General features: G+C 36.9%; 1 protein-coding gene across 2 annotated transcripts in view; it reads right to left on the minus strand.

Moving 5' to 3' along the window:
* Positions 1 to 834: 834 nt before the first annotated feature.
* The window catches only part of Spink5 (serine peptidase inhibitor Kazal type 5), a 69331-nt gene continuing 45313 nt past the window's right edge, over positions 835 to 24852 (minus strand). The window contains exons 21-34 of one of the 2 annotated variants that reach the window (XM_074076699.1): positions 24147 to 24274; positions 22563 to 22656; positions 19425 to 19552; positions 16012 to 16078; positions 15027 to 15154; positions 14786 to 14864; positions 12504 to 12631; positions 11543 to 11615; positions 10785 to 10871; positions 10544 to 10671; positions 8694 to 8793; positions 5950 to 6080; positions 3014 to 3104; positions 835 to 1128 (exon numbers count right to left, since the gene is read on the minus strand). In XM_074076699.1, coding sequence (XP_073932800.1) covers positions 1120 to 1128; positions 3014 to 3104; positions 5950 to 6080; positions 8694 to 8793; positions 10544 to 10671; positions 10785 to 10871; positions 11543 to 11615; positions 12504 to 12631; positions 14786 to 14864; positions 15027 to 15154; positions 16012 to 16078; positions 19425 to 19552; positions 22563 to 22656; positions 24147 to 24274 — 1371 coding nt within the window. In that variant the 3' untranslated portion in view covers positions 835 to 1119. The remainder of the gene's footprint in view (positions 1129 to 3013; positions 3105 to 5949; positions 6081 to 8693; positions 8794 to 10543; positions 10672 to 10784; positions 10872 to 11542; positions 11616 to 12503; positions 12632 to 14785; positions 14865 to 15026; positions 15155 to 16011; positions 16079 to 19424; positions 19553 to 22562; positions 22657 to 24146; positions 24275 to 24852) is intronic. The other variant, XM_074076698.1, reaches the window with a different exon arrangement.

Here is a 24852-nt window from a genome sequence, read left to right on the forward strand (position 1 = left end):
TTCAGCACATTCACACTTTTAACCCTGATCCTCACTCCACCCTTAAATTTATTTCCTTTGCCCCTTAGCCCATCTCTGCATTTTCATCTCACTCTTGAGTCACACCTGTGAAGTCCTTGGGCTTCTTCCTATCCCTGTGTTCATACCATTCTGGGCCACCATTCCCTCCTCTGCACTCTGTCTCTGATCCACACTCTATTCCTGGTGCTTAGAATGATTATCACAGGTTAGTTAAGTCTTAAGGGTGGGATAAGATTTTTATGCATATTACACAATACTGTGGAAAGAAATACAAAGAGTTTTTCATTTAGATATCAGCAAAATGTTCAAAATGACATGACAATATATCTATTTCTCAAAAAAGCTTATGTCTTAGTCACGAAAAGAGTGTCTCTAGATTTCCTAGATAGAAGCAGGAAGGAGATACAAGTTTTCCACAGAATCTCAAAACTCATCCCATTCATCCTGAGATTACCAAAGAAAATGGTTCCAATAGTATTTTCTTATTTTTTTCACTAAAATGACTCCATATTTTTCATTCTTAAAAATGATTAACATTTTTTCTTTTTCTTAATGATAACATAGAAAAAATAGCACTTTTTTTTAAACAGCAATTTATGCAGCTGTTGGCTGCCTGGCAATCCATATCATCCCACCTCTCCTTTAGTGCTCCTTTCCAACTCTGATAGCAATTTGAACATAATAAAAAAAGATCAGTCTCTGTCTATAAGTGGGCTTAGCAAGACAAAAGGTACAGTTTATCCAGCTTCTGTGAGAAAAAATAAAAAAGGCTCTTATTATCTAGGTAGTGACAAACAAATCCCAAAAAGGGTGTTCTGCTGAGTTTCTACTTTTATTCAACAGGCAGTTGGACAGGTAACATTATGATCAGGAGACTTTCAGAGCACAGACCGGATGGAGACTTCTCCATTCTCTCAGACCATAGTCTAGGAGGAAAATAGATGGAAAAAAACTGAAAATCAGTGAGTCCAATCCCAACATCTCTGTATTGTTTTCTATAGTAAAAAGACAAGCTCTGAAGAATTCTTTGTATACACAGGTGATAAAGGTAGGTGGTTCAGAATCTTTTTTCTCTCATGTCTTTCACCAATCCTTGCGTCATTTGTCCTGAAAGAGAAGATGTATAGGTTATGTACTAGAACTCAAGGACACTGAAGAGATGTGGCTATACACTTACAGCTGTATAGTAACCAAAGAAATCCATAGAGCCATGCATTTTGCCAAAAGTGGGAACTTTAAATCATGCTCATCACATTTTATCCAATGTGATCTCATAAGTTTGAGCACCTAGTATGTACTATCTATGGAGGCAGAAACAAGAATGAACATGACTCAGCTCTGCTCCTGAATACATGTAGCCCTCATGGTAATAAAAATAAAAAGACAGGTGGCACTAACACCACGAATATCATTTCATAGACAATGACATTGAGATTCAGAGTTTAGTAAGTTACTAAGTTCTCAGATTAGATCAAGATGAATCTGATTCCTGTAACACTAATGCTTTTGTATCATAGTTTGTTTTAGCAATTAGAATATAACCAGCTGTTTTCCTTGCCTGGTTTGCCTATGCTTTCAAACACTCTTTTGAAATCAATATTTAAAACATTAAATCAATATTTACAAATCTTTTAAAAGGGGGCAAGAACTGTAGGAAGTTTTCTTCCATGTAAATGTATATTGTCAGCTAGCACCATCTGGAGTATGAGTAGCACAGTTGTTCCTAACTGCAACATCCATTTTAGTGCCCATATCAACTCCACAAACTTTGATCTGGTTTGAAAGGAGCAAGGCATGGTTATGTTGAATCCCTAAAACATCTGTGTCACAAAGTTGAGAACAGTCATTTATATTGATATTTCTCTTAATATAAGAAATATTTGGGTACAGATGTTATTGATGGGTGATGGAGTAACATTGCTCTGATGACTATTATGGTTGTATATCCTGAGGTTGGAACCTGCTTTTTAATATAGCAAATCTTTTAATTGTGATAATGCCTTTTCTAGAGCCTTTGGTTTTTAGAGTCTCTTAATGATTAAGGGATAACTCAGATATAAGAAATGAAGTCAGAAAATCTACATTGGACACAAGATATAATACTGAATAACTTTAATAATGACAGAAGTTTCCCCAGACTGGTTGTCTGTAAAATGGCAAAGAATCCCTTCCCTAATCACATGACTATTGTGAATATGCAGAGGAGATGCACATACAACTCTAAGGAGCTACATAAATCTTAGTAGTCATTCTACAAGGGTTGTTTTATGATAAAAGTACTACTTAGATAATAAGGAAAAATCTGGGTTTCATATCCTTGACCTACTTTTTTAGGAAAGTTGTGACTGCTGGCTTTGTTCCATTCTTGGGACATCAGACTCTCTTAGAGAAGTACACACATTAGAATAAAGCTCAGGCAATCTGCCCCATCCTCCAGAAGATAAAGCCATAATAGTAATCAGAGCCTTGCTGATCCCTGTGCCACATGTACTACCTGTAACCAAAATCACCACACTGAATTATAGAGAGGGATCTGAAATTTCATCCACCCAGGACATGTTTTGTTTTGTTCCACGAACCAACATAATAAATGATTTCTGTCATTAATAATTCCTTCTGTAGAATTTTAGGGAAAGAAAACACTCAAAAATGGAAAGGAAAGAACACCACTGAAGTTTTTAAATGTGACACCCTGGCAAGATTATTTATTATTTGAAGAACTATATCTTATCAGTACAACCTTAAGGCAATCTAACCCATAAGGTAGTTAGACTAGAATCATTGCTCATAAATGGTCTATTAAAAATCCAGTAAATCATTTAAAATGTGAAGTACATCTCCACATATTTCAGTAATTAGCTTCATAGTAAAAATGTGATTAATTATGAAGTCACCTGATCTTCTATAACTTTTTTAGCATCACCTGGTGCAAGAGAACAAAAACAGAACTACCTACTTCTAACACCATAACTATGAAGATCAGTGTACTCACAGATGCAAGCAGGCCAGCAGGTACTGTTTCTGGAGTACTGTTCTCCTCACAACTCCCTTTATGACGTATGTGTATATTGGTTTGACGCATCCTAAAACAGAACAGAAAAGAGGCTTCAACAATAGGAAAACATAGTTTTAATGAGAAAAAAATGAGGTCAGTGTGGGTGACGCTGAACATCAAACCAAACTCAAAATAGAGGGAGGGCCTGGGATCTACTTTGGACCATTTCCCAGTAGGCATCATTTAAGTTCAGTCTCTGCCTTTTATCCTCTAGTTCTGAATCTATCCATCACATTTCATCCACTCATACAACTGCTGAATACTGGAGATCATCTTCTCCAAGAGCCATTATTTGGTGTATGGGAAAGTTATATCCTAGAGAGAAGTCTGACTAATGTGAGTATTTGCAATGTAACTTTGGGAATAGAAAATATTACAAGACATAATACTATGGCCTGAATTTTAAATTTTGAAATAATCACCAAAATTAAGAATTTTAAGCCAGGTATGATGGTTCATGCCTATAATTCCAGCTACTCAGGAAGCAAAGATCAAGAGGATCACAATTTGAGGCCAGCCAGGGCAAAAAGTTAGGGAGATTCCATCTCACCAAAATGCTGAGCATAGTAGTGTATGTCTGTCATCTCGGTTTTATGGGAAGCTTAAGTAGGAGGATCAGATCAGGTGGTTCAGACACCAGGGAAAAATGTGGGACTGTATCTCAAAAATAATCAAAGCAGAAAGGGCTGGGAGCATGGTTCAAGTGGTAGAGTGCCTCCCTAGCAAGCACAAGGCCCCAAGTTCAAACCTCAATACCACCGTTTCTTATTTCCTTAGCATCCACTTGTTTGCCTATGTTGATGGGAAATTAATAGTCAATTAAGGCAGTGAAATTCATCTTTGGAATTGTTTAAGTTGAAATTGCTGCCCTATAACTTCCTCTAACAACATAGAAACCAATGTTGGTCCTCCTTTCTTGGGACAGTCTAAATCTTCTCTTTTCTCTAATATATACTCCCAGCTTTCTTAGCCAAACAAACTACCATAAGGCATGCTTTTAAAATATTTTCATCATTTGAAAATATAGTTCCTTGGAGTAGAGGATTACCTTTCATGTGTCTACACAGTTAAAGGAAAATTTGATAAAATTATGTTGATACTTTGGTCCCTGACATTTATCACAAAGAGGAGTTAAAAGATTTCTTGCCCATAGTTATGACATATATGATAACTGAATTCCTGGACAGCTAGTTATATTTATTCCTTAAATAAGTTGTGGTTAGATTTCAAGTAGTCCAGGAGCCCATACATATTACATGCACAAATTGTTCATATATCACATCATTATTTTTTCTGTTCTTAAAAAAGGCAACTTTCTTCATACTATCAAAGGAATCTTTGGTCCCACAAATGTACATGGAACCACTGCTTTGGAGATAACAGTAGTACAGTGAGGAAATAAAACCAAATCAAAAGGTTAAGATGCTGTCTAATCTATTCTTAGCTTTGCAACTTTTAACAAATTACTTGAACTCTCTGAGCCTGAGTTCACCCTCAGCACAAAGACAATAATACCACTCCATAGTAGATTGTGGGGATCCACTGATTAGATATAAAAGTGCTTTATCTAAACTACACTTTCCTATAGATGCAATAACATATAAGCACTTAATTCATATTTTATGCTTTTAAATATATGACTTGAGGAGTGACTTTTTCTTTTATGAGTTAGGTCATTCAAAAAGAAATAAATGTAAATTCAAATATTTTTCCAGGATTGAAAGGCAAGATACTAGGGACTCCTATCCTCACATCCTGAACCTTGTTTAAAGTGTTCTAAGAAGGATGGAGTAGTACTTGGACTGCAGTGTAAGTCTGGGGTGTGGCAGGAAGGAAAAACCAAGACTTGTCACCATGCTCTCTCTCATTGAAAACGGGTCACCTGAAGGCTGGGAGAAGGCGAGGAATGTGTATAGAGACAAGGTGAAATTATTACCAAAATCAAATAACATTTGAGTGGAAAATCAACAACAAAAATAAACCAATAAAAAGTCTAAAATAAATTCTTTGTGTTTAATTTAAAATACAAATATTTTCATATCTACACAATAATTTGTGAATTCAGCTGCTTATAAGACTGCCTGTGTTTCCCTAAAGTAGATAGTGAGCCTCAGAATGATGCCGTGATGTGCCCACCCCACGACACACAGGTAGTCATAAACCTGAGAACAGACACCAGATGTGCTACTTATTCTCTTGCACTTTGTTTTGCATGTACCACTTCCCTCAAGAGAAAGGCTTACAGAACACAGGAAATCAGTGACTGTGTTGTAGTCATAGAATATTTTAGGTATGGCTAACTCCATGTGACAGTGGTTCTCAACTGTTTTCCTCTGTTATGTGCAGGATGGGTGATGATCACACTCTTACAAGTGTACACAGATTTGTAGAGATACTCCATAATCATTGTAACTCCACTACTTTTTCCTTTCTCTTTTACTTGGTAAAGTAGATAACAATGTAGATAAGCAAATTTACTAAAGGGATAACATTTAAATCCTTTCTATTTTACATATAAGAAAGATAATTCATAATTCTGTATTTTTAATGGTGGTATTAGTGTTTGAACAAAGGGTCTTGGGCTTACTAGGCAAGTACTCTACCATTTGAGCCATGCCCCATGCCCTATGCCCTTTTTGATTATTTTTCAGTTAGGATCTCATGCTTGTTGCCCAGGGTGGCCTTGCATTGCAATTCTTCTACTTACACCTCCTGCATATATGGAATTCTAGGCATGTGTCACCATGTCCAGTTAATTTGGAATTTTTAATGGTTATGATTAATAAACAATTTGCTACACAGCTCAAACTGATATGGGCATACTACTCTAAGTGATTGTTACAGTTGGGAATCTCTACACTTTGTATACTTACAGGTTTTCATGACAAAGCATGCAGGGATTTCTATATGTCTGGCCATCATCACCACAGACAGGCTCGAAATTCTTTGAGCAAATATAACCCATCCTGGGCAATATTCGGTACTGTTTGCATATCTCAGAATCCTGAATGAGCAAAGCATAAAACAGATTTGTATAACAGCATCCAAAGACATGGATTTGGGAGAACTTCTTGGTTTTCTCAATCACATTTGAATAAATGATTAGGAGCAGTATTGTGATATATGTTATTCAAACTCACACATTTATTTCACAAGATAAGTTTCTAAAGAAAGAAAAAGAACAAAACAATAAGAAAGAAGAAATTCTATAAAATATGAGGTATGATAAGCTGGAGTATGCTTACAGGAAGAAAGTAAGATGATAATTATGTCTGAAATAACATTCATTTTTAAATTAAGGTACTGGTTCTATACATCTTAGAAAGGAAAGACTTGGAGATAAATACTAGTGAATTGCCTGCATTTGGGAGTCCAAACTGCAACAAGTTAGAAGCGTGATTTTTCTTGCTTTTTTGAGGCTTTATCTTATCACAGGAGACACATGAATAATAGTCACTCCTGCATTACTGCCTTTCAAGATTTAATAGTGTAGAGCATTTAACTCCATACTTGACATAGTGTCTACCACATACCAAGTTCTCAGTGAGTGGTAGTTGTCAGTATGTTCCCCTAATTAAAAACTTTTTTTCTAGTTGTGGGCATGGCTCAAGTGGTAGAGCAATTGCCTAGCATGTACAATGCCCTGAAGTCTGTCCCCACTAGCTAAAAAGCAAAATCCACATAAAAGATCAAACATAATTGCTTTTTATAGCCTTTGGGAGTATGAGTTCAATAATAAATAATACAATAATAGCAACTACAACTTTTTCTGATTAATCAGAAAAAAGTCAAAAGGTAGGACAAAAGAAGAACAGATTTGAAAGCAAATAGTATGAGGAAAGTCTTAAAACTAAGACTATCAGGCATGTCGCTGAATATTAATAAATAAGTTCTCCAGTTAAAAGACAGAAATTGTCAAGCTACAAGAACAAAAGGACCCAACTATTTGATTTTTACAAGAAGTATACTTTATATGTAAGGAAGCAGGCAGGTTGAAAGTAAAAGGATGAGTTCCATCTAACTTATGACTCAAAATCATCACAGTAGAGCTTAGAATAAATGACAATGAAAGTTAAAATGACCAGATCCCAGCGGCTAAAGCAGAGGTTAAAGAGAAAGTTGTGAGTATACACATACATGAGAATAGAAGAAAATTCTAAAATCAGTGAGTTACACTACCATCTCAGGATGCTAGCAAGTGATTAAACCCACAGATGACAAGAAAAAGGGAGAAACTGATGAAATGGAAAAAACAGAAGAAAGTCACACGTTAGTTGTTTGGAAAGAGAAATAAGTTGAAAATCTTATTTTCAAAGTTAACCAAGAATGCAGGAAAACACATATCATTAAAAATCAAAAAACATTACTATAGAACTATAGATATTAAAAGGATAATGTGGAAATATTATGACTAAGTATATTCCAATACATTTGACAACTTAGACAAAGTTAATCAGTTCTCTGAAAACTAATTTCTGAAACAAACTCCAAGGAGAAATAAAAGTTTTAATAATATTACATCTGTAAGTGTTCATTTCAGAGAAGTCAAGCAGTAGTTGTGTGCTTGTTCTTTTGTTTAGATAAATCAAATATCTAAATCTACTGCTTCATATTGTGGTGAGTTCCATACTGGTACAAATATCTAAATAGGCAATGGTATGAATCTCCGGCAAACTATGACTGAACTAGGTATGCCAATCATATTTTTCAGGCAAATACTGCTGCAGTGTTCAGTAAGTGCTAGCATAAAGCACTGCAAAGAAGCAGCAGATAGGGCTGACGGAGGGGCTTAAGGGGTAGAGTGTTTGCATGAGGACCTGAGTTCTGTACCCCAAGTACAGAAGAAGAAAAGGAGGAAAAGGGGGAGGAGGAGGAAGGGGGAAAAAGAGGGGGAGGAGGAAGAGGAGGAGAAGGAAAAAGAAGAAGACGACAAATATAGGTGCCAGGTACTTCTCTTTTCTTCACGTAGTATATCAACTCTGGACAAGTTTGATTTGACTCAGCCTTCAAAACAGAACTGGTATGCAACCATCTCTCATGAGCTCCAACACTTCCACTGTGTTCAAACCAGCACCATCTCTTCTGTGGCTCCCTGCATTGCTCATGAGCTGTGGGGTTTCTGCCCTTGCCTCCCTGTGGTTCTTTTCGAAAGGGCTCATCACTCAACTGCCATTCACTTAAGTTTGTGTTTTGAGAGACAACTGAGAGATGACTGGATCATAGAAGGCAAGTGAGTGGAAACTGAGTGATGAACCTTTTAGATCTGCCAACATCACAGAGATTGAGGCATCAGACCATATATTCCACCACACGAGAGAGTCACACTCACCGCACATCCACTTTTTAAAGTTTCAAAATGCACAAACTGAATCAGAGCTAATAATCTCAAAGAGCAGAATAATGTTGACTAGTAACTGATGAGGAGTCCCTCAGAGCTAATAATCTCAAAGAGCAGAATAATGTTGACTAGTAACTGATGAGGAGCCCCGGAGTTCTCGCTAGCATGAACTGCATTTGGTTCTCAAATCACTTGCACTCAACCAACATCCTTCAGACTCCTCTGTATAAACAGAGATTATGGTCAAGTTGATGTGTAGCTTTCAGAAATAGCTCTCACCAGAGAAGAATTGGGGGAATCTGGGCTGACTATCTCCTCAGCAGCTCTAATGTGAGATGGTTTTTCTCGAAGTTTTGCCCTTTCCAAAGCTTCTTTTTGACTAGAGAAGGAAACAAAAAATATTTTAAATAATATTCACAAGGACCAGCTCTATAATTTCCAGTGGGAAGTTAAGCAATCCTAATAAAACATGACAGATCCTTAGAACATTCAATAGGGAGTGACCAGGACAATATGTTAAGAAAAGTACGTAAGTGGTGCATGCCTATAATCTCAGATATAGAGGCTGAGGTAGGAGGATAGTGAGTTCAAAGCCAGCCTGGTCTGCAAACCATGACCCTGCTTTAAAAAAAAGAAAGAAAAAGAGAAGTACACAACTAGGAACTGACTTAGAGTTCTTATCACTTAATTGGTATGTGACCTTAGATAAGTCCTTAAACTCTTTGAGTTTCAATTTCCTATAATATGAAAAGACAGCAGAATTGGCAATTCTTACCTTAAAGGACACACACTATGAAAAGTCAAACACTATTTTTGTTGTCTTCACAGTGTTTTTCACAACCATCCTCATCATCAAATATATTAGTCTCAAAATTTGATTGTACATTAGAATTGAGGCAGGATAGATCAGAGTAAATGAAGCATGGGAAACAGTAGTCAGGAATTCAGAGACAAACATTGCGTTAATAAATAGCTGATTAAAAGCACACATGCACTATCTTCTTTGTTTTAAGTCTTACACACCTCAGCAAGCTGTAACATTTGGTAAAAGGGAAAAAGGTGTGTGGGGTTCTCTCCCTCTGACCTTGCCCACTGACCACATGACTAGCATGCTCTGGAAAGCAGCAAGGATATCTTAGAAAATGACACTTATGCTGGGGAAAAAACACCTAGAAAAATGTGCCTCCAGGAACAAAAAGTGTTTACAAAAGAAAGTACTTATCACAAAGATGGACACTGTCTTGAAGGAAGCATTTGGCAGAACTCATCCTTTGGTTAAAGGAACACTAAAATATCTAGGCAATTATGCTCCCAAATTTAGTAAGTAGGCCAAACTTAAAAATCTCGGGGGCCAATTGATAAGGTAGTCTAACAGCAAGAATGGTGGATTATACCAGGTGTCCAGAACAAAAGAGAGCACTCATCCCAGGGTAAATAAGGGTCAAACCCTAAGTTCACTTTATTTCACTGTAAATATCTTTGATGTTAGAACACTCATTGCACCTGCTACCAGATGTGCCACACGCATGTCTAGGCTGTGTACTATCATTCTACAATTCCTTTACTTTGCTTTACTAAGAAATTTTCTTGGTCTCTACCATGATGCATCTTAAAATTCTTCTTCTTCTTCTTCTTCTTTTTTTTTTTTTGGCAACAACAACACAAACTTGTTACCTAAGAGCAGGTGGAGGCTGCCTACATTTTGGAGACCTCCTCCCTGGATCCTTGCTGGTTCTGGTAACAGAACAACTTAGAAACACTTTCTGGACAACAAATTCTTTAGTCCTAGGAACTCTGATTTATTATATTTTGAGGTATAAAAATCTTTATTTTAAAAAAGACTTTCCTATTGAGTCTGCATACTTGGAACAGGATTTGGAACAATTTCCTCTGATCTATGAAGCTGAAAGTTGATAAAAATTTAAATGACACAGGTAGTAAGTGTCATGGATGTAACTCATGTGGATTCCTGTCTCCAGGTCCAACCGCTCTTTCTACTATGTCAGGTATTCTCACCTGAACAGCCTGGATTATAGAGACTTATTTTATAAGTACACATATTCCATCAGCAGTTTCTAAAAATGCAGATCCCCAGCTTGCTGAAGCCAGAACAGAATTCCGTTACTCACAAGACAGCTCTGCACTTGTAGCACTCGTTTTTATAGAGCTTTCCATCAGCACCACGCACGGGGTCGTTCTCTCGTGTACAGCGGAGCTCATCGTTCCTTATGTACTTTCGAAAGTCACCGCATTCATCCTAGAAAATGAGAAGGGGGAAGTGAACAAGGCGTTTTCCCTTTTTTGCTTGGTGGTTTTCTCAAACTTGATTTTGGGAAGCTCTCTCTTGTCTCTGGGCTGCGACTCACTGACTGCACTTTTGGCAATGGAGGCCAAGGAACTCCCAGACTGTCTAAACTTTGCATCCTCTGCTTCATTCGGAACCTCTTTGCACTGGTCCTAAATGCAGAGAAACAAAACAACACTTGACAGACCCTTCTTGGCTCTGGCTCCATTTTATTCACTGTTCTTTCCCCCCATTTTCCACATGAGGTGTGTTCTTAACCCAAGGACAGTCTCATGACAATCTAACTCTACAAATGACTGAATGAAGATGTCTTCCTTGCAGTTTTGAAAAGCAAATAGAAAAGGCAGCATGATGCATGCAGACTATTGATTTGTTGCTTATGAGAAAATCATCTGGACAAAACAGAAAAAAGAAACATCAAAGAGCAAAGCTAAACAGAAGACTCGAGATTAATTTATATCACCTAAATTATTAAAATTAACTTTGACAAGCTACTTAATCTCATTTCACATTTAAACTGTCAGAGATAAGCATGCAGCTGAGGAGGTAAAGAATTGTTCTATTTGTCAACCCATATTTCTTCTAAAACAGACTGAAGCAATAATCGACACACACTGTAGGAGAATTCTCTACAGAATCAAGAAAAGCATCAAATCCCCAAACCAGAACAACAAAAAAATCTTATTATGAACCAAAGTGACAATGTTAGCAAAATCAATTTTATATAAAATATTAGTATGTTTATTATCTAAAACCATAGAAGAAGGCAAGATTGTGAAGGCAAAAAGTAAAGTAGTTATTTTGGTATCTTCTAAGAAATAACCTTTGCATCATTTGAGGGCTTGGAACTTGACTTTTCTTCATCATTCTTTTTTCTTTCACTAGCTTCTCTCTCACTGCAGAATAAGAAGTGATAGGATTTAATTTTTCTAGGACTGTTATTGAATTGTCTTTAATCATGTGATTTTTCCTGACTTTAAGCATTAACAAATCTAACACTCTTTTCTCATACCTATAAGTCTGAAAAGAATTTTTATTAGTCACTTCTGAATTGCAATTTTCATATTATATTTGAGGCAATGTTTTCAACTTTCATCAATTCAGTTACTATACTGTCATAAAGAATGGCAGGATACTAAAAAGCTGTCACTTTTTTCCTTTTTAATTTTTTCAATTAAACTAGAACTAAGCTCTCATTTTTATAGTTTTTTACATAGTTATTATACTTTAAAATTTATAAATTTAAAAAGTATTATCACCTTGAATCCCCACAAAAACTGTATTATGTAGCTTTTGTAGTTCTTTTACACATAAGAAGAATGGAAACTCTCCAAAGTGAGCTGACCTGTCCCAGATTACCTACTGATTGACTTAAAAAAAAAAAAACTCAATGATTTTGTCACTGTACATTGGCTCTTTTCCCACTCCAAAAGTTCCAGGTAGGATGATGCTTCTTATCATTAAAATAAAAATATTCTTGTCAAAGTGCTTTGGAAAGTAACTGTCTTCTTCATGAACAAAGAGGTACTTATCTTTATGTGTGAAGCCAACTGTCACAGGCTATAAAGGAGCAGGAATAAGGGGTTGGAGGGAGGAGAGAATGAGAATATGATGGAGGAGAGTATGCACTGTATGCATAAATGGAGTTATCACATTGAAACCTCCTCATATTATTAGTGTAATATTTTTGAATAATGCTAATTCAAAAATAAAACAAAATGAATAGGAACTATTTTCTGCAAACAGGCACAAGGTCGTATTTATGGACAAGCCTTTCCACGTACAAGATGCTTTGACACATGGCACACTTGTTGAGGTGCATCTTGCCATATGGGCCTCGAACAGGGTCATTTTCTCTCGTGCAGATCAGCTTTCCATCCTTCTGCTTGCTCCGGAACTCATGGCACTGATCCTGCCAATAGGAGCAAAACAAAAACAAAAACAAAAACAAAAAGATGTTCCTATGACAGTCTAATCTTTAACACCTGAAAACATGTTTGCCCAGTGGAATTTCACTACTGCCGAAAGCAGTCTGTTGTTTTATTTTTTTCTTTTTATCCAGTACTAGGATTGAATTTAGGGCCTCGTGTATGCCAGGCAAGCTTTTCAGACAGGGTCTAGGTAAGTTTGTCATGGCTGGCCTCTAACTTGTGATCCTCCTGCCTCTGTTTCCTAAGCAGCTGAGATTACAGGGATGTACTACCTCGCGTAGATATCCCATTGTATATTATACAGTCCTCTGTGAGGCTGAGGCCCACATCTGTGTCCCTGCAGCTGCACTCATCACTCCTCGCACAGGAAGTCTAATTAAAAAACATAACAAGCATCCCATCCTCCTTGCCGAAAAAACAGAAACAAACAAAAAAAGCATAAATTTAAAATACCCCATTGGCAAGACATACAAATGTGTAAACTCAGCTTTGCTCCTCAATAACAAATTTTAAGAATTAAAGCTTTTTTATCACAAGCCATTTTTATTACATGCCATGAATTTGTTGTATGCACTAACAGATTTCATTTAGCAGTCATACGCAAGTCCTAAGATAAACACTCACTACCCTCATTTTATAGATGAGAACAATAAGGCTCAGAGAGGTTAAGTAGTTAATGTAGCAGCTGACTTGTGACCAGAAGTCCACTTACAACTAGGCTAGTCTTTTTCACTATTTTGCATTTACATGGCAGAGAATAAAGCTCCTGTCCATTTTTAAGAAAACAGATCTTGGCTTCTTCATTGATTGAAAAATCAGGGCCTTAAAAAGAAGCCAGTAAAATTGGCTTCTGTTGAAGACATGAGGTCTGGCCTCTGTGAAGTCTTTGGCAATTTACAGAAGTCTCTTGAGGTTCCTTCCAAAAGAGACTAAATAGAGATATGGAAACACTATCCTGAAAACATATTGCTCGTGACCTAGGTTGTAGCTACCCCTCTTTCTTTAAATTGTGATTACCCCAAAATAATTCTAGGCCTAACTTTTATCTGGTACATTTTTAAAAACTGTGGAATTTAATACCTGATCAACTAACTTTCTCACAATCATCTTCAGAAGTATTTTCCTTTCCAGGTGCCCCCAGGACAACACACATGTAAGTTAATGATGGCATCCATCTGCCATGTAGCTTCAAAAGACTGATCATCTACTCTTCTACTATTACTTATGTGTAGCTATTGGCTCTTAAATTTTTCTCAGAATGTAAATTTGGAGCAACCCATGGCATAGTCTTGGGACTGTTTAAATATGAGAATTTGCAACCTTATTTCACATTGCATATGTAGATAAAACCACAGCTTTATTTTGAACATACACAAAAATATCAGTATTTTATATATACATTTAAATAGTTACGATTTTGCTTTTCTAATTAGAGTTCATAGACAGATTAGAAAAGATTGTGCTGTGTAATTTTCTGTGCTGTTACATTGAATTCTATCTATAGATCCCCAAATTGAACACCAGGTGGCAGTAAACGGCCACATAAAGAGTTTGTATGGTGGCTCATGTTTCGTAATCCTAACTGCTCAGGAGGCAGAGATTGGGAGGATGGTGATTTGGTGGTTTGAGGCCAGTCTGAGTCCATCTCAGCCAATAAAAACTGGGCATGGTGGTGTGTGTCTGTTAATACATTTACATGGGAAAAATAAATATGAAGATCACAATGCAAGGCTGGCCCAGGTACAAATGCAAGACCCTATCCACAGAATAACTAAGCACAACTCAGGTGATAGAGTGCCTGCCTAGCAAGTGCAAGGCCCTGAGTTTAAACCCCAGTACCACCATTAAAAAAAAAAACAACAGAATTTTTCATGTAGAACTCTAAATTTTTGATACTTGCTTTCGTGTTTGTAATTTTTGGCATTTGTTTGCTTGATTATTTAGATATTAAGTGTTACCTGGTCCTACCTGCTGGTGTTGCTCTTAGGGAGCTCTTAGTTGTTATTACTTTGTAAGACATTTCCATGTTTTTCATGTTTATGGTTATATCCTCAATGATTGGGGGAAAGTGAGCATTCCAAAGAACATCTGTTCATTGAATCCCCAATACAACTGTGATATCCAGAATGTATTACCTCTTTGTCATTGCCCTTTCCTTCTCTGTTTCTCTTGCCTTCTTCCTCTTTCTTTTTCTTTTCAGCTGCTTCCCTTTCCCTGAAAGAATGAAAGGCCAGAAACATTTCTACCAAAGTTAATAAACACTTCATTAATTATACATCTGCTTCTGAAACAATTGACTTTTGCTCAAATTGTTGAGAAATGATTATCATATTTTAAGACCCATTATCAAACTCTCATTTTTGGAAAAATACTCACAGTTTTTCCTTACACATAGAACACTTATTGCCATGTGTCTTGCCATCTGGACCTCGGACAGGGTCACTTTCTCGAGTGCAGATAAGTTGTCCATTTTTCATTTGGCTTCTAAACTGATCACACACATCCTGAAAAGAAGGAAAGTTTATGTTGGAAATGCTGTTTACATATAGCATGACTGGATTTGAAAATTAGAAGGTTTCTATCCAAGAGTCAGGCAACCTCTTAATCTTGTCGTAGTAGACAGAATCATGGCCAGAGAAAATCCATGTCTGATTTTCTGGTGTCTGTAATTATGATGCTTTACTTGTCAAGGAGTAGTTATGGTTGAATATGAAAACAAGTTGCTAATCAGCTGTATTTGAAATGGGGAGGTCATTGGGGATTTTTGGGGTGGGCCCGCTGTAATCCCAAAGGTTCTTATTCTCTCGAGAGGGAAACAAGGGACTCAGTGTCAGAATGGCAGAGCATAAGAAAGACTTGAGTGGCATTGCTGGTTTAAAGATGCAATAGACCAAGCAATACAGGCAGTCTCCAGAAGTTAGAAAAGACAAAGAAACAGTTCCCCAGAGCTTCCACAAAGGAATGCAACTTTACCAAGATCTGGTTTTAGTGAGACCATTCAGAACTTTTGAACTCCACAAATGTAAGAAAATAACCTTGTGTTGTAAGCCACTATTTATAACAGCAATAAAAAGTAATATACTTGTAGAATCTAGTTTTGTCTAAAATAATGTTTAGAAGCCTTATTTGGCCATGCTGTTAAGAAATTAAATAAACTATGATTTGTAAATTTTAAGACTGCAGGATTTCCATTTTGTATTAGATTTTTACACTGAACAAGTTGCCAGTGTTGATTACTGCTTCTGACTTTCTAAGTGCAAGATGTTGGCAAACCATGTTGACAATCTCTTTCTACTGTTTTTGATGGCCAAGTGTTGACTGACAGAAAGACCATTCTGTCAAAACCTAGTTAATGACTCACCTTTCTGGGTCCAGTCCCATTTGATCTTAAGCCAGAATTATTTTCTTTTTCTTCAATTTCTCTTTGCCTACAAGAGAAAAGGGTTACCTATCATCTTGTTGGCACAAACTGGGGAATCCAGGGACCTGAAAGTAAGCTTCTTAAACCTCTTCCTTTATGGTCATTAAATCTTCCCCCTCAAGACAGTCAGTGCCATTATTAAGACTCCAGTGCAAAAGGCTTATTCATCACAGGCCACATCACTCAGAAAATTCCAAAGTCTGTGTTACTAGTGTCCAAACTTATCTCCCTATAACCTCCATTCTTTAGTCTTCATTTCCATTTTTGGAACAGCATAGGATACTCCTGGTGAATTGACTACTTCATGACATCATTCCTTCAGGTATTGAAGGCAAGTTTCCTCTGTTCAACTTTTATCATGACTTATGTTTTCTAATGCTCCATCAACTCCCCATTTTTGTTTTGAAGTCAACCTATTAGTCTTAAAGTGGTCTTACCTTTCTCATTAAATATTTATGCCAGTGGTCACATGCATAAGAATTACTTGAGAGACTTAAAAATTCAGATTCACTGATCATCTCAACACTTTTATTCATAAAGTCTGGATTTGGGCTTAATAACCTGACAATCAAGTCAGGAAATTTTTATGAGATTAAGCCAAGATCTAAGTATTACAAAATTCCAGCTTATGTTATTTCTTTTTCAAAATTTCACTTGACTTTTCACACAAAACAATGTGTATATATATTATCACATGTGTACAATTTTAATTAACATATATTTGTTTTGTAGGGAATTCCTTTTGAATGTAAGGAAACAGAGAGGACAATAGAATACAATGAACAATTCAAGAAAATTTCAAGTCATGACATTTTAGTCAAGTAAATTATTGAAAGAAAACCAGATACCAGCAGCTTGTGCCAGTCATCCTAAGCTATATGGGAAGCTGAGATCAGGAAGACTTTGGCTCCAGGCCTGGAGAGACTCTATCTCAAAAATAACCAGAGAAAAGGGGTGAGACTCTATCTCAAAAACAGAGAAAAAAGGGATAAGGTCGTGGCTCAAGGATAGAGCACCTGTCTAGCAAATGTGAAGCCCTGAGTTCAAATCCTAGTATTGCCTCCCCCTGCCCCCAAATTATTGCTAGAAGAGGATGCCTATAGTGACCCAGTTGGTAGAATTCTAATTATAGTCAGAAATCAGTTGGAAAACCTGTAGTGGCATCTGACCACACATGGAATAAATCCCAATGTCTTTCCCATGGTATTAAACAGCCCTACAGTATCTTTTCAAATTCATTTCCTATAATTGTCCCCATGATTTAATAGTCTTGAGGTCTAGTGGTCTCTTTTTGGGTTCTAAGGCCTGTAAATTTTCATACATATGTTCAGGTCTTGCACTGTCGAGAGACAGTGCAAATTTTCTTCCAGATTTCCAAGTGGTTTGCTTTACTCATGTCTTATGGGTCTCCTTCAAATGTCAGGCGTTCCTTGAACACCATAAATAAAATAGCAGCACCATTCTCTTTCTGCAGCCTTACACTGCCTTATTATTATTACCATCTTGTCTTATATTATGTAGTTATTTGCTTATTTATCATCTGTCTGTATTCTATTCTGTTCTATTATAATTTCATAATAGCAGAATCTTGCCCATGAAAAGTGCCTGTTACATAGTATGCAGACAAAAACCATTTAATGTAGCATAATCTTTAAAATACTGTAAAAACTAATTGATGTTATTTTCTGTTAGTGAATCCAAGTATCTTATAACAAATTTTTATCTTTTTTGAGGGGAGTACTAGAGTTTGAATTTACTCCCTCTTGTTTGCTCTTCCACTTAAACCATGCCTCCAGTCATTTTAATTTTATTGTTTATTCAATAGTTTCCCACTTCTCCCCAGACTGCCTTGGACTCTGATCCTCCTACCTATGTCTCCAGTGTAGCTGGAATCATAGGTGTATGCCAACACACCTGGCCTATTGGCTGAGGTGAGATCTTGCTAACTTTTTTTCCCAAGCTAGGTTTGAACCTCAATTCTTCCAATCTCTACCTCCCAGAGCTAGGATTAATATCTTAATAATCTTCCACATTTGAGAATCAATGCTTGTTCTTGATTACACTCTCGTATCTTCAAAGTATTCATTATGCAAAAAGGGTAACAAGTAAGAGACAATAATATTAGTCTACTTATTATTGTAGATGATGTTATCAAGTATTTCACTGAACATTAATGACAACACTGCCAGTGACAGTTCACCCTTGTTACATGTTTACTTTGTACCAGGCAGTGTGCTGAGTTTTGCATGATTCATCTTGCTTAACTCTAACAAGAAACACTACTTGGCTCCTAACACTACTTGGCTCCTGTGATTATACTTGCCTTTTCTACCTTACAAGCATGGCATATTGAAGCCTTGAGAACACAGAACTAAAATAGCTCTCTGATGCTGGACCCTTCACTCTGTTATCCTGCTTCTATTGAAGAATATTAGTAATGTAGAGTAAACATTAAGGACAATATTCAGAAGAATTGGATTCTAACTTGAGCCCTAAAGTTTACTCCTCATGAGGCCTTGAATAAGCCATTTTCAGTTTTGCAATTGGTAAATGCAACATTTGGATAAGATTGCTCACATAGTCTGTATGACCATAATATTGTAAAAAAATTTTTAGGTAGAAAGGTGAGGAATGTGTGTGCTGTGGGTAAGAGGGAACATTATATACTTAATAAACATATAACAATTAATTGCCATAGCTAAGTGCATTGTGGTGAGTTTTAAAACTACAAATACTCTTTAAGGTTATCTAGAACTACCTCAATTTAGGCTTGGCCTAACAACACCAATCAATAGTGGCTGAATTCAGTTCTAAAGCTCTCTGCTTCTATATATTCACCAAGGAAAATAGAAGGAGCAGTCTCTTGTTTGTACAATAAGTGTGTCCTACACATTTGATAAGAAGCAGCTCTCTTTAGCTGCACTGGTAATTTATTCCAAATGACAACCATAAAGTCTTCCCAGGATTCAGGCACAATGAAGAACAATTTTCCAGCATGATGGCACTTACAGGTCACAGAACTATAACAGAAAACAGAGAAGGAAGCAGCCACTTGACCAGTTGTCCTTCTAGGGCTTATGCTCCTTAGAGGGGAGAGGTTTTTTTTTTTTATCTTTTTTTTTTTGGTGCTGGGATCGAACCCAGGGCCTCACGCATGCTAGGCAAGCACTGTACCACCAAGCTACATCCCAGCCCCTTATGCTCCTTAGAAAATACAGGGGAAAGAGATAACATTTAGGAATTAACAAAAAGAGTGGCTTTCATGGAGGAAGCCATACAAAACAGGAAGTAGCCATTAATTCAAGAAGGATATGTGACTTTCTTTTAGACATGCTGTTGTGATAAGAACTTACAGTAATTCTTTACACATGGCGCATTTATTGTTGTATGACTTCCCGTCAGCACCACGTACAGGGTCACTCTCCCGAGTACAGCTGAGTTTTCCATTTTTCATAATTTCCCGAAACTCAGCACATGGATCCTGAAAAGGGAACAGAAAGCAGGCTTCCTGAATTAATTAATATCTTCTCTTTAAATGTGGTAAATAATCTGAGTAAGAAAAGCTATTTTTTATATACCCTTATAAGAATTATACCATCTAATGAAGACCAGTGGAACAGAATAGAGGACCCAAATATGAATCTGTGCAGCTACACTCACCTAATTTTTGACAAAGGTGTCAAAAACATACACTGGAGATAAGATAGCTTCTTCAACAAATGTTGCTGGGAAAATTGGTTATCTGCATGTAGAAAACTAAAACTAGATCCATGCCTGTCACCCTGCACTAATATCAATTCAAAGTGGATTAAGGACCTTAATATCAGACCTGAAACCATGAAGATAGTACAGGAAAGAGCAGGGTATACACTGGAAGCAACAGGCATAGGCAAGGACTTCCTCAAGCAGCTCAGCAACTAAGAGAAAAGATTGACAAATGAGATTACATGAAATAAAAAAGCTTTTGCACAACAGAAGAAATGGTCTCTAAATTGAAGAGGTCACCCACAGAATGAAAGAAAATCTTTACTACCTAGACATCAGACAGAGACTGATAACCAGAATATACAGGGTGCTGAAAAAACTATAAACTCCCAAAGAATCAATGGCTCAATAAAGAAATGGGCAACTAAACTTAACAGAACCTTTTCAAAAGAGGAAGTCCAAATGGCTAAAAAACACATGAAAAACCATTCACCATCCCTGGCCATAAAGGAAATGCAAATCAAAACCACACTAAATAAGATTCCACCTCACTTCTGTTCAAAGAGCTACCATCAAGAACACCACCAACAACAAATGTTGGTAAGGATGTGGGGAAAAAGGAGCCCTCATACACTGCTGGTAGAAATGTAAGCCAGTACAACTACTATGGAAAACAATATGGAGGCTTCTTAAAAAACTAAAAATAGATCCGCCATACAATCCAGCAATACCACTCCTAGGGATATACCCAAAGGAATGTGAGTCAGGTTACAAGAAAACCATCTGCACACCCATGTTTATTACAGCACTATTCACAACAGCCAAGCTATGCAAACAGCCAAGATGCCCCACTACTGACTAATGGATTAAGAAAATATGGTATTTATACACAATGGAATTTTATTCAGCTACAAAGAAGAACGAAATTTTTTCATTCACAGGTAAATACTGGAACTGGAGAGCATCATCTTAAGCAAAGTTAGTCAGGCTCACAAAGCCAAAAATCACATGTTCTCCCTCATATGTTGGTTATAGACCTAAAACAAATGCATAGTATTACTGGACACGGGTCACACTAAGGGGAGACTACGCATAGGAGGGATAGGGTAAGGGAAGAAAATCAAAAACTTGAATGTGGTTGATATGCTCACTGTATAGAAGCAAATATATTAACTTTAAACTGGAAGAGGCCACTATGGGAAGCAGACAGGAAGTAGTGAAGATGTCTGGTAGAGATGAACCAATTTGAGATGTAATACATAAATGCATGGGAACAACACAAGGACTCTCCCTATATAGACATTTTAATCTCAAACTAGCAAAAATGCTGTGTTTTTCTTATTATCTTTTATGTTTTTTCTTCTACAAAATCAGAGAACAAGAGGGTGGAACAGGTTCTGCCCAGAAGCAGAGGGGTGCCTCTATATACACATGTAAGTAAATGCAAAAATGATACCTGTTGAGACTGTCCCGGGAATTGGGGGCAGGGGTACGAAAGAGAGCAGTGGATGGGATGAATTCAAATATGACATATTTGATTCATTGGAAGAACTTTTGCAAATACTCCAATGTACCCTCACCCAGCACAACAATAATAAAATAAAGAAAAAAAAACACTTATGTCATCTAATAATGTGGATAAGGTGGCTATTCACAGAGCAACAGAAGGTAGAATCACCCATATGCTAATTCCAAGGAGTCAGTTGTCTTAACTCCTAATATTCCCTTTAAGGATTTACAAAGAGAAATTATACAGTTGGCTGGGGCTTAACAGCATAGATTAAAAGTCAGAAAACCATAGCTCACAGGCCAAATCTGGTGTTCTGACATGAAACACTTCATTGGAACACATATGCATTTATTTAGGTGCTATTTATGTCTCACTTCCCACAATAATGGCAGAAGTAAATAGTTACGACCACATGACTTGCAATTCTAGAGAATTTACTAAGTAGTTTTTTTATAGGAACAATACTGAAATCTGGTGTGAGTAGGAAGGAAATGCTGTGGGGGGTAAGTACAAGCAATGCAAAATGTCAAGGGAGGACAGGCTTGACTGAATTGTGGAGAAGACAGACAAAATGTCTAAACATGTCCATTTCCTGAGAGTGAGAATCCAGCCTCCTAATGCAGAAAAGGTAGGAAAAACAGAAGACTTGAAAGCATAGGATGATCTTGATAATCCAAGGCCATAGCACAATAAATAAATAAGGTGACTGTAATCTGATGAAACTATTCACTGGCCCAGAGTTATCTTATGTAACATTTTAAAGTATCAAGCTGGCACTTTAAACTGTCTAAGAAACATGCTAATCTTGCGTACATTATTTCATTTTGTCTCCATAAGAGTACTGCTAGATGAGAGAGATAAAAGGATGTATCAATGCTTCCCAAGTCTAAGCGGTAGGTGGAAGGACTGTACTCCAAACTTGTTCCAAAATCCGTGCTCTTTCATCATATTATGCTACCTTGGACCAATAGAAAATATATATCAAAAACTTGGCTCCATCCTGGACAAGAAAGAATAATAAAAGAAAATGAGGAGTATGTGATACTTATGAGAACGAATACGGACTTGAGGGGATACCATCATAATGTTATTTCTAGGTTTAAAAAGTCAAACAGAGCCTTAGAGAAGCTACAATTGCTACCATCTTAATCTTTAACCTTAAAGTGCTCTGTTCTTCTAAGATCCATTCAAACTCATCATTCCCTACATTTTCCTTTGCCATGCCATAGTCTTACTGATAATGAGTCTGGTCCACCCTGGCTGTGGAAATTCTCACCTCAGTTTTCCCTCCTCCACCATTAGGCCTATGCCCCACAGCATTTCTCTGATTTTCCTCTTCTTTTCTCTTTCTTTCTTCATCTTCTCTCTGGCTGGAAATTAGAAAGTGGAAAACAGTTCACAGAAAGTGGAGCACATTTCTATGAGTGTTTCATTACATGACCAACAGAGACTAGTGCAGAACACACCAGCAATCCTTAACAACCATTATACTATAAGTCCTCTTAAGAATAAAAAAAGAATTGTATGAGGTCCTTTGCCTGGAAAATCTCTCACTACAGTAAAAGAAAACCAATATATACATAACTGCAAATAAGACAAGGTGAAAAATTAATTAGCATTTCCTAAATGTTTGCTGGGAATCTCCAGCTGTATTTCTCTTATGTCCCACATATTCAAAAGGCCCCTACATAATTATTTTCTGTAACAAGCATGAACTTTCTCCTGGATTCTCTGTCAAGTGGAATCCACTCTGCTCCCTCTTTTAACCTGCATGCCCATTGCCACATAACATTGATTTTACCTTCACAATGTCTCCACCTTGATCTACTCACCTCCTGCCCTACTCCTGGATTTAGTGGCCCCTCACTGGTTTACTGTAACCCTTTCTCCCCACATATCAACGGTGTTCTGAATTTGAGTCCCTTCCTCCTCTTTTTCTTCTTTTGACTGCTGATATGTGACTCTTCCTAAAGGAACTATATTCCTGTCACTTGCTTTCCTACAGGAAAAAGTTCAGCAACTTCCCACTACATGTAGAATTGACCTCAAGAGTCCTGGGTTTGGCATTCAAAGTGTAAAGTAAGTAGGTTCTAATAAACTAAATGACTTGTTCTTTACTTACTATAGTTTTCTTAACTTATATCTTCAATTATGGTGTTCTCTCATTCCTTCTTGTCATGACTCTATCTCACCCAAATGATAAGGCCCAATTCTGAAAATTTACTACTAGTGGTCCCTGAAGAGCTACAGCATAAAAAAAGCATCGTTTTCATTTAGCAATTTCTCTTTCATGTCATGTTAGTTTATGTCCATGTCTAATACCTAGTGAACTATATGATTTTTGAGAAGAGTATCTGTTTCATTCATCCCTGCCTAGTTACTATGCACATTGTACATTGTGGACATTCTGCAAATTGTTCTTAAATGACTTAAATATTTTAAATGTACTTCCAAACTTTGTGTGAACTACTTTTCATTTTCTGAAATGATAAATTTTCAAAAATTTAGGTATATAAATAAGATTGGCAATAAAATCTGTGTATTTCCTTCCCAATAAGAGTCCCAAAATAATTCCAAAGAAGGGATCCACTTGACAAAGACTTAAAAAATTATCAAGAAAGATGTTATGATTTCCTGGTAGATTCTCTCCTAGAACTAACAGAGACTATAATAACCTAATAATGTATTTTCTGTCCCTGGAACTATGAATATTGGCCATTCTAAAAAGAGTCACCTGGAAATGCTTTACAGATGGTTATTTCTTTATATGTAAGGAAAGGAAAACAAAATATGTACTATGCCTGGCTTTCTGCCTCCCCAACTCTCCTAACCAACACAGGAGGGTTATTTGTGCACTCACAAGACTGCCTTACACATGGCACACTTGTTGCCATGGGTCTTCCCATCTGGGCCACGGACAGGGTCATTTTCTCGTGTGCAGTAAAGATTTCCATTTTGTAAAAGACTCCTAAATTCACTGCATGTATCCTAGAAGAAGGAGATAAAAAAGGAGTTTGAGCATTTTCTTGGATATTTGTTTGCTTGGTTTCTACTAAATAATTCCTAGAAAAAGAAAGAGAAAATGTTCTAAAGATTTTTTTCTCAAGCAATTGAACCATTCAATTCTTATTAAGCAATTAAGCACGTAGGACTTAAAAAAGAAGTTTGTGGCCAGGTATGGCAGCTCAAACCTATAATCCTAGCTACTCTGGAGATAGAGATTGGAAGGACTGTGGTTCGGAGCCAATCAGGGCAAAATTTCTTGAGACCCCATCTCAACCAATGGCTGGGTATGGTGGCGTGTGTCTTTCATCCCAGCTACACAGGGAAAGCACAAATAAGAGGATTGTTGTCCAGGCTGGCCAAAGCATAAAGTGAGACCATACTTCAAAAATAATCAGTGCAAAAGGGCTGACAGAGAGGCTCAAGAAAATATTATTTAGGATGCTTCTATTTTATTTCATCTCTACAGATTGACACCAGAAAATGATCAAAAGTGAAGGAATAAACAAGCACCTAATTGGACCAAATGTGAGAATCCAAAAACACATAGGGTGTTAGAAAGA

Source organism: Castor canadensis, chromosome 6 (genome assembly GCF_047511655.1).
Source record: "Castor canadensis chromosome 6, mCasCan1.hap1v2, whole genome shotgun sequence".
Lineage (NCBI taxonomy): Eukaryota > Metazoa > Chordata > Mammalia > Rodentia > Castoridae > Castor > Castor canadensis.